At 38.2% G+C, this 10,623-nt stretch overlaps 1 protein-coding gene across 4 annotated transcripts; it reads right to left on the bottom strand.

Annotated features, from left to right (window-relative positions):
* Positions 1–5,954: 5,954 nt before the first annotated feature.
* LOC105132226 (uncharacterized) lies at positions 5,955–10,583 on the bottom strand. Of its 4 annotated transcripts, none has more exons than XM_011035585.1 (2): positions 7,695–10,583; positions 5,955–6,312 (listed from the first exon to the last, which is right to left on the bottom strand). In XM_011035585.1, the coding sequence occupies exons 1-2, from the start codon at positions 10,000–10,002 to the stop codon at positions 6,272–6,274; spliced, it is 2,349 nt and encodes a 782-aa protein (XP_011033887.1). In that variant the 5' UTR covers positions 10,003–10,583; the 3' UTR covers positions 5,955–6,271. The 4 variants fall into 4 exon arrangements, with proteins under 4 accessions (XP_011033887.1, XP_011033885.1, XP_011033886.1 ...); XM_011035583.1 differs by having other exon boundaries at positions 5,955–6,315; positions 7,649–10,582; XM_011035584.1 differs by having other exon boundaries at positions 5,955–6,315; positions 7,695–10,582.
* Between the last annotated feature and the right edge of the window lie 40 nt (positions 10,584–10,623).

The following is a 10,623-nucleotide window of genomic DNA, read 5'->3' as shown; positions in this document are numbered from 1 at the left end:
CCTGCACCGCCTGCCCACACAGACAGCCAGGCGGGCAGAGCACCATCAAGGTTTGTTTTGTCTTTTCAAGATTTCCTCTCTACTCAAATCTTTCAGGCATGACGTCACTGGAAGAGTGGACGGGTCGTCATGTGTACGGACATTGACATAATAACTCATCATTAAACAACAGTAGGTTTTAGCTGACCACGTGACTTCACAATTCTTTGAAAAAGAAACAATTTTTAGCTCAAAACTTTGTCCCTTTCCCCCGCCAGCTGATGTCCCTGCCTCGGCGGGCTCTTGTGCTCACCGTTATTCTTTCAGATTTTCTATCGCCAAGCACCACACCTTTTCACCTTCAATTTGAAATATATACATATCAAGGTGCAAGGTGGTCTTATTTATTAGCACGTGGCATCCCTCTGATCCACCATCATAACTACTTCCTTGCAACTTAAAACTTATTGATCATCTCCGATACACAGAGCATCACACGTGGATCATATTTAAGCTAGGAGCACACAAGGTTTGGATTTGCACACAGGTTCATTCTTTTCAACCGTACCGGAATAATCTCGACTATTCTAACTCAATACTTGAAAATATGTTTTTCTGCTAGCAATTAATTATCACCTCTTGCCTCTTGGCAATCGATATAGATCCGCTTTCTCTTTATCTATTTTATTTACTTAAAAGTGGAATAATATATTAAATTAAATATTTACCTGTTTATGTTTAATATGATATATATAGTATTTTTTAATTTAAAATATATTAAAATAATATTTTTTTAGTTTTATCAGTATATCAAAACTACCTAAAAATATTTTAAAAAACATCAATTTAACTTTTTTAAATAATTCTTTTAAAAAAAATTATATTATAACACAAAAACAAACGCTAACACTTTATTTTTATGGAGAAAGTTTAATCAATATTTAAAGAAATTAAACAGGATGGATCGATGGTGAGGTGGCATGCATTATTATCATGTATCAGGGAAGATCCTATCCTATATCTTAGGTTATAAAGGGGATATTCCATCATCCCCACATTTCTATATTCATCGTGGGTCCCGGTAGAGGACAATGTAATAATATATATAAGACGCCTTTATTGGCACCGAGGCTTGGGCTTTGAACAAGAACACGTTTTAATCACGACCAGATGTCAACTACTGATGACAGCTTTTGTACCCACATTATTATTATTATATGGTACAACGAATGTTAATTGGTTCAGCTGGGAGTATTGCGATTCCAAATAAATCAAATAACATTAAAGTATTTATTTTTTTTTGCTGGTGGTGGACCAATCGTACGGGCTGGGGAGCTATATATAAAACGCCATGATTGTGACACGTGCCTCGGTTTCCCAACCATAATTAACTTCACAAGATTGATGGCGCCTTGAATAATTTACATAGTGTCACTCAAAACAGCACATGAACCTATGCAATTTTGATAAATAACTGGATTTAATGCATATCTACTCTCCATCGGCTGTAAGTTCGAATATTACACGTATTAAAGGCACATAGGTTTCTTAGACACGACTATCCTTACTGTATGAGCAATGTCCACGATCTAGCGACGATCCTCAACAATGACCCGCCAATCTCCAGGGTTACCTTTTTTTTTTTTTGTTACCTTTTTACCTAAGGGATATGGGGCATGTGCAAACGAGCATAGTTGTTTTAACAAGCTATAATCCAATTGATATAGATTATACTAATTTTTAAAACTTACTTAAAGCCCAAGTCCATCCAGTAATGGAGTGTCCATGATCATCAAACCATTTTTTAGGTCAAAATCCAATATGAATATTTAGGTCTTTTTGTGCACGGGATCTCTCGAACCGTCTCAAACTGCACCTATTTTGAAAATTCAGCCTTTTCTATTCATGTTTTCCTTTTATTTTAGGATTTATGATATTTCTGTTTGGCCCCTGTTTACCCATATTTAATAAACCTTCTATTTGGATGAGAATGTTCGGAATTGATCCAAATTGTTGATGTTCTAAACAGAAAGAAAGAAAAAGAATATGTTACTCCAAACTACTAACAAATAAATGCTCACGAAGGTAGGTTCAAGTAATAAAGAGAGGAGTTATTCAACTTGAAGTTTTATGTTCTATTTATGTCATTGTTTTATTAAAAATGATTTTTTTTTGTTTGATTAGTTCCATTCATAAAATTATATATTTTAAGCTTTAATTCTGACGTGAATAAGATCAGTACAATGAGACCTGCTTAAATAGTGTATAAATATGAAAGACATGATATCTACTTGTGAATATATATATATATATATTCGACCACATTTTCATGGTGCGAGGGGTTTATTTTAAAGCTTGTCCTGGGACATGGTGGGATGAATTAAGTGACATTCATGAGCAGCGATGACAGTTCATGTGTCTATTCACAGCCATAATCCTCTTTTCAAAAAACATGATTTTAGCCCATTTATTATAAAATAAAATTGATTCCAGGCATTAGGAGATCGAGTCCTGACATATTGATCCAGCCATCCTGGGCTCTGGGAAGTTCAAACTTCCTCAATTAAATTCTTAAATCTCATCTGGTAGTCATATTCTCAAATCTCGCTGTATACATAAAGCTCCTTTAAAGCCTATCTAAATCAACTGTTCCTATCCATTGTCGTTTGTAACTTAGTTTGTGTAATTGCTGCGATATCAGAAATGACCAAAGTATCTTTTTCTTTGTCGAGATAATGTATGCCATTGACCCTTTTCTTAAGGTTAAAAAATAAAATAAAACTGATATGATTGCAAAAGGACTTCCACTATCATTTCTTCCCGCTTTGTATTTCGATATATGCAACAATCTGTACGCCAAGATCAAGATAAATCAAGGACCTAAAAGGTTACAGGAAAACAAGTAGATCTAATCTGATGTTTTAATTTCTTTCCAATATATTTTGGCAAATGCTACGATTCTTGTTTGGTTGAATTTGGGATTCGTATCTCTATCTACCCATCTTTCTCAGTTATTTACAAGGTAAACACTTAATGCGCGGTTTAATTTGGTCACTGGTGAAGGGAAAAGAATTGATCGCGTACAAATTTGTCCATACGAATACACAGTTTTATACATGCAATTCTATATATAATGCACGCACAATGGGTTTATATAAGTTAAGAGTTAGGACCACAACCTTCGAAGGACCTAGAGTTGTTAGGAGTTAGGACCACAACCTTCGAAGGACCTGCACGTCGATAAATAAAGACATGATGATATAGAGAAACCTGCCAAATTAGGGTTTGATGAAAAAAAGCATAAAGAGAGAACACTTTTTGGCACTATTTTCTAAGATAAGCTTGTAAATTATTCTGGACAAAAATAGTATACCATGTGAAAGAACAGTGAAATTAAAGTAGAACCGTATCTTTCTTTCTAAAAGGAGGGTATTATCTTCGTTAACTTCGTAGTTGAAAACCCAAGAAGCTGACCTCTCTTTGCCCCAGGAAAAAAAAAAGGGGTGGACCACGAATCATCACGATGACAGTGAAAAAAAGTTTAATTTAGAACTTATATTTCAGGTTAATTTGACAACGAACAGATATGCATATTCGTGAAATTAAATTTAAGAAAAATTATTCTGAAAAAAAAACAAGAGAAAGAAAGAAAAAGAAGATCTTTCTCAAGAACTCCAAATGATACTTCTGTGTGAAACAAATTTGAGATAATAAGGCTTCGAAATTATTGTACTTCTTTAAAGCCTAATCCAACTACCATCACTAATGATCGTGCGAGAGTCGTTTTTATTATAATTGGATTTCTTGACATTTCACCAAAATGTAGAGGCAAGCGATCGGGCTAGGTAATTCTGGCAACATCATGACAGGTGCAATGTGGTGCAAATTTCGTGTTTCTTCTTCTAAATTTTGCTTTGCCAACATCACCTTGCTTTTACCCTCCTCTTTACATTAGTCTCATTACATCTTCAAATTACTCTAATTCACACAATGCATGTCCAGATTCTTCTTCTTTTTTTTTTGAAAAAAGAGTTATTTCAAGTCTATTTTTGAGAATATATACGAAGCCAATCTATCTGGGTTCCTTTTATGAGTGTATGGCTATCAAAAAGAAAAAAAAAAAAAGAGGAAGGAAGATTGACCAAGTTTAGGTAAACTAAACTCACTATCATTAAACTTAACAAAACCTTGGTGGTCTTTCTCCGTAAATAAAAGAAGGCATTGCCCTAAATGTTATAGTTTGGTTTTTTCTATATAATATTGTGAAACTGTGCGCATAGTAGAATATGAACCAAATTACCATTTACCACGTAGAGTCATATAGAAAGCAAGGAAAATCTTTCATTGTGCAATTTTTTTTGTTTTTTTTTGTTTTAATGGGGTATAGGAATAGTCGAAGAAAGTAAGTCCTGTTGTGGATACAAGAACAAGGGTAAAGGAAAAGGAAAAAAGAAGTTTGTATAATGAGTAGCATTGGAAGAGGGGAAGATTCTTGTATAAAGAGAGGGTGTCGTCCTCTACTAATCATTATATTTCTTCTTTCCTTTAACCCAAAATTGAGTGGAGTGAAGCATACCATGCTAATGAAAAAAGCTCTAGAGGAGAGAGCTTAGTTGGTGAGCGGTCAGCATTGGTATGCCTTGCCGACAAGAATTTCTGTCTCTCCACTTAATGAGTTATTACAAGACCCTAAAGTGGAAAAATAATACCATACTCATCAATCCACACTACTTTTATACTCTCTTCATTCGCTTACCAGAAAGTGAAAACCTCACTTCATTTTTCACCTTTCTACTGTATGTTTTTGGAGGTGGGTGGGTGAATCCCATGCTCATCAAGTGAAAGATAGAGAGAGGTACAGGGTGCTTTGAAGAATATGTTGACATAAGTGGATAGTTTCCTTGTAAAGTCAATACAGTGGTTACCATGAAAAGTTGCAAGGTGGTAAAATAATTACATTCCATAATTGGGAGACCGCTTTAGTTGTAGTAAAAATTGGTGAAACAGCACTCTTGTTCTATTCCATGTCTTCGTTTCATTTCTCAAGTTTTGGCTCAAAGTTTCAAATCACCTCTCCTAGTTTTATCCTGATGAGTAAATTTATGAAAGCATGCCTTTGAATGGACATTCAAGTTGAGCAATTATCATAGAAAGTTTAATGTCCTGTGCCCTTGCCATGATGTGGTAAAAGTCACATTTTCTGCTGTTAATTTAGACATGAAACTTGAATATGAAACTTGAAACCATGCCTTAGAAAAGGATGAAGACATGAACGTGTAACAGGTAGAGAAATTTTACCAGCAAGCATTACAGATCTTTGAGGGCTAACTACAGGATTCATGTTCACTCCTCAAACTATTTATAAGACACTAACTTCCATCCCAGGCCAGCACAAACACAGAATGTGGAGTCTTTTGACAGAGCCGAGGTTCATACCGTTCCACCGATATCAAGCACTGATGTTCCAGTGCGTTTAGCATGAATAATTATGGTAGATAAAGGCCGCCTATATGTGATAGCATCCCAGACAAACAGGATGACATCTTATCCCTTTTCTATTAGCAGACATAAAATTAACAAATGTACAAAGCATCTATAATCTGTTTTATATTCAGGAACATACACATGGGAAAAAATATTTAGAAGCAACAACAATTCGATACCAATCAGCATGTAATTCTAAACATATCATCGGTGAATTGCATAATGAAACTAAGGATGATTGAATCTACTGCTTCCTGTCAAACTATATTTTTCCAACTTGATCGGCTAAAGATACGGGACCAATAAAATTAGTAGTTTGAATTTGTTGAAGAATCGCTCTCAAGCATCTCTTGCAGTGCTTCATGCCGACAGTCTTCATTTGTTTTGGGTCCTCTAAACACCTTTTAAAAGATAAGAGTTACCTGAAAGATGATTTGATGGGAAAAACCCTAATCTCTCTCCCTCCCTCCCCCGCGATGGGAAAACCCCCCCCCCCAATGACAACCAAAGATGGGAAGAAGACTTCCACTTCTTTCATGGTGGGACTCCACCTTCCCAAAGACACAAAACCAGGAGATAACAGTTAGAAGTGCTTTTCTAGCTAGAAAGGTGTTCTTTCAGGTCCTTCCGAGGTTGTTGATGCACGTAGAGGTACTTGGCTCGCCATTCACCAAACCAGCTTGTTGAAGCAACCTCTAGTTACAAACAGACCTTTCACTTCCAAAAATTTCAAGTGAAGTCTTTGGATTCTTCTGGCGGAATTCCACCTTTAATCATTGTCCATGGCATTGTACTAACCTCCAACATCTTATGGTGGTTTCTCCAGTTCAACAATATCCTTGTCGAGCTCTTCTGCCACCACAAAGACTAATTTAGCATATAATATCTTCAGGTTCAATTAATAACGGCTATCACTCAGGTCAAAGTTCCTGACAAGTGGAAAATCATCATCTTCCCAGATTAGATCGTTACAATCACAAGCCCAAGTAAGAGACTAGCATATTAGTTCAAGTTGCATCATAATCAAGCCTAATTATATGCATCATAAAAATATATTAAATAAGGAGCAGAACCAGCCTAAGAATCCCCAGAGAAATGATATTGTAGTTTGTATGCGATTCAACATTGAACGAAGCAAGCAGCTCGAGTAGAGGTGATGAAGGAACCTCTAATCAAGGCATGTGAATGTGCTCATATGGGCAGGAACTTTACCTAATTTTGGAACATAACATGGAAAATATGTGGCAAGGTTCAACAGAAGATCTGTTTTCATAGAGAAAAGCAAAACTAGAATCCCATTCTCCGGAACCTATTTGGGCACATGAAGGACCACAAAGAACATGAGAAGTTTTCAAGCAGACCCTATAATCATTATATCGAACATGCAAAATAATGAAATTCAAGAAGGAAACAATGATTATACAAGGCAGTCAATCATGCTTGTTGATCAAGGAATTATAAGATCATCAAACAAGAAATGAGGGATCCACATTGCAATGAATAGGATAACAAGCGCTAAACTCCACAATTGCATCAACTTCAAAAGCTCAGTTGGACTTTTGGGCGAATTAAAAAAGAACAGTGACAAACTTTTTTTAAAAAAAAAAAAAAAAAAAAAAACCCAAACAAACAACCTCATTCATGGCATAATGGTGAAGAATATAACCATTGAGGTTTAATCACATAAAAAAAAGCATTTATTAAATGGAGTCATGCGCATCGTGCTCAGAAAATCATCAGCTAAGCAACCCAGATATGGCTTCACCCATGCTTAAATGAGAGTATCTAAAACGTTATGTTCAGAGGATTGGTATCCATTACTCTAGTTTAAACTCAATCTTAGAAAGTAGGGAGACTACTTGAAGAACAAAATTTTTGAACACTGTCCCCATTCTGAAAAATCTGTTATCAAGAAATAGCTACCTTTACAAACAAGAACATTTTTCCTTTTCTTTTCTTTTCCTTTTTTTCACAAACTCAAAACCTCGAAAAATCATTCTAGAAAGAAACATGGGACCTTGCTCAAATCATGTGGCTATGCATTACTAGGCATACGGCAACAGAATCCCTATGCCCCAAAATCTTCTAAAGAGTAAGTAAAGAAATACAAAAGGAAATATAAAGCGGAAAGAATCCAAATAAATCCTACAATTTTAAAATTCAAAAGTAGTGGAAAAAATGTTACACTGAGGATGCATCAACGAGAACCTCGTTTAGCACATCATCCTCACCGTTTGCCAATGCAAAGAGATCTGCATCCTTATCTTCGTCGCTCAAAAACTCCCTCCTATCTAGCTTTGAGTGAGCAGCGATAAATATCAACTTTTGCAACTTGTCCATGCCTGCCCTTGATTGCCCATGGGCATACACCCATCTCAGCCAAGACCAATTGCATTTGAACCCACATGAAGTGGCATGAAGAAAAATAAGCCTAACTGCGACTTTGCCCAGTGACTTGAACTCGGTAAGATAAGTCTCCCAGACAAGCCTACTGCTCTGGGGATTTACTATTCTCATCTTTCCTGTGATGGGATCCCTCTCCCTCATCTGGACAGCCTTTGCATACACAGGATCAAGCCCTTCTGTTCTCCATTTCATGAGTTCCATTAGTACAATATGAGCCTCCTCCCTTGAAACAAGCCTGGTTATAAGCTTGTCCACATCCTTTTCCTGCTCCGAGGTCAAGCATTTGAAAGGAGGAAGGTATTTGCCACTGTTGTCCCTCCGCAAATAAAGTGGATCGAGTATGTATGCAGCAGCCCAAGCAGGATGATAATTCTTCTTGAACCTTGTTTCAATCACTTTCTCCACTGCTCCTTCAGCAATGTGGAACTTTGAACACCAGGACTTCACTTTTGCCCTAAGTTCATCCCATAGCGGCAGACATTGCCCGACTAATGGCCTCTCTGCCTCAATCTCTTGAGCCATTTCCTTTATCAACTTAACTAGCGAATGCACCGCATCCATATCATTCCAAAATCTCACATCTCCAATCATCTCAGCAACTTCTCTTGCAGTAGGATCCTCCATGGATACTATCTTATACGATTCATCATGCAAAACCAACTGCAATGCTCGAGCTGAGCTCAATACGTCCTCTAGCATTGTATACACAGGTCCAAAATCCATCTTCTCATAATCCCGCAAGGGCATTCTCAATAATCCTGCATTCCCATACTCCTGCAATTGATATTTATGGAAACTATTTCGAATTGGGGTCTTATTATTGACAAAACTAGCAAGCTTGAAGCAATTCTCGCTCACAGTCCTGAACAGTGGAAGCTCTTTACTAAAATCCTTAATCAAACTAGTGAAACCTTGCAACTGACAAGAAAGATTGACCATCCAATGATTCTGGTTCTCTAAACTCCTCAATGCCTTGGCCTTAAACCTGTCTGCAACTATCCCTACACACTGTTGCACAAGACTCCCACAAATGCCTGTTATGGTCTCCCAAAAAACCTCCTCTGCATACTTGGAAGGCACTGAACCACTAGCAAACACAGCTCTCCTATACAAACTAGTTCCATTAGGCAAATTCACTGTCAAATTCACTAAATTCACATCACCAGGGCTCCCATTACTCTTCACCTTCCACCCATCCGATGCAATCTGAAAAAACATAGCATCTCTAATCCTTGCCTCAGACTCGGCCCTAGCTTCCTCGTACTTAACATCCAATCTCCCACCAACAAAATCCCTCCTTGAAACCACAGGCAAACCAACTTGATTCAGAAAAGCCCTGAACTTTGGATGCTCTAAACTCGAAAAGGACACAGACCCACAAGACTCATAAACCCAATCAGCTAAATAATCAAGTGCACAGTCAATCTGGGTCTTGCTCAGAGCCTGTCCTGGAGAAGTTTTAGGACTCTTCAACTTCTTTACACTATCTTCCAACATAGCTAAAGCACCCAAATCCTCTTTCCCACCAGACAACATCAAATGTGGCTGTTGGGGCAGCATAGCCATCTCACCTGAGAATCTTGATGGATCCACAATAGCAAGAGGACTTACTTGGTACGTACTACCAACGGCTGTCACTGGATACGCTGATGATGCAACTCCAACAGAACCAGAAAGCCCTGAACTTGAAACGACAGGTCGTTTCCTATTACTGCTACCATGCACTACTGTGATAGCACCACCACCACCGCTTGAAGAAGGAGAAGGCAGCAAGGCAGTGTTTGGAGAGATTGAAGAAACGGGTTTCGGTACAGAGTTAAAATTAGGACAGGTACCACGTTTCAGATGCTCAGAGGCAGTTCGTGAAGGATTTGAAGCGGAGAAAACGGCGTCGCATAATGAACACCGTAGCTTCACAGCTTTAGGAAGGCCAGTGTCGGTGTTGTGGACCAACATAGGTTCTAAATGAGCCCAGTACCACGCGCCTTTTCCTTTTATTGCTTTGGTCCTTACCATCATTAGACCTTCATATCTCTTGTGTGCTGCCTTTGCTGTTAGCTCCTCTGCCGTGGCTGTGTCTACTTGTTGGTGTTGTGGTGGTGGTGGTGTAGTTGTTGTGTTACTTGTTGCCATTATGTAATATTCTATGTATAGTAGTTCAGCAAAAAAAAGGTCAAAGTTTGAAACTTTACGGGAGATTCAAGACTGTCATTCAGCTTGGAAAGGCTGCCGGAGTTGTTGTCGCCGGATTTTCGTTTTCCGGCGAGTGTCCATGTCAAAGTTTTGGTCTCTTTTCTTATTGTTTTCAATATGGGGATTGGCTTAGTTTGGTCTTTCTCGACGGGCCTGTTTTCTTAGAGGGAGAGGGGGACAGGGAGGGAGGAAGAAAGAGAGGTGATGGGGTAAGAGAGAAATAAGGGAGGCATGAGCGACTGAGAGAGGAGTTTCAATGGTGGCATAGGGAGCGTGGTACAACGCGCAGGTTCATTTGCGAGTGGGGGAAACAGGAGAGAGCCATGTTGATGGGAACTAGCTTTGACACTTGAAGAAGCACTCTAACGCCAAGGTCCGACGTACGAAAACACCACTGCATTGGCTGTCACTTCCTGTTGATTGGAGATGGAAGCTCACGCGCATTGAAAACAAAGGTTCTAGTTTTGGCATCCTTTTCATGTTTCTTGCTTCCTTTTCTTTTTTGTATTGTGGGTCTGGTAGGGAAGGGAGTCTTCTTGTCTGTTTCTCCCTTTTCTCCCT

This window comes from Populus euphratica, unplaced genomic scaffold (genome assembly GCF_000495115.2).
Source record: "Populus euphratica unplaced genomic scaffold, PopEup_1.0 scaffold39.1, whole genome shotgun sequence".
Lineage (NCBI taxonomy): Eukaryota > Viridiplantae > Streptophyta > Magnoliopsida > Malpighiales > Salicaceae > Populus > Populus euphratica.
Note: the sequence above shows the minus strand (reverse complement) of the source record. Positions and strands in the feature narration are given on the sequence as shown.

What these genes read in the sequence shown, in the direction of transcription:
- LOC105132226 (XM_011035582.1), bottom strand. Translation starts at nt 10,002, where the DNA reads ATGGCAACAAGTAACACAACAACTACACCACCACCACCACAACACCAA. An exon ending in TCTCTTTGCATTGGCAAACG is followed by an intron (nt 6,773 to 7,694) that starts GTGAGGATGATG and finishes GTGCCCAAATAG; the next exon opens with GTTCCGGAGAATGGGATTCT.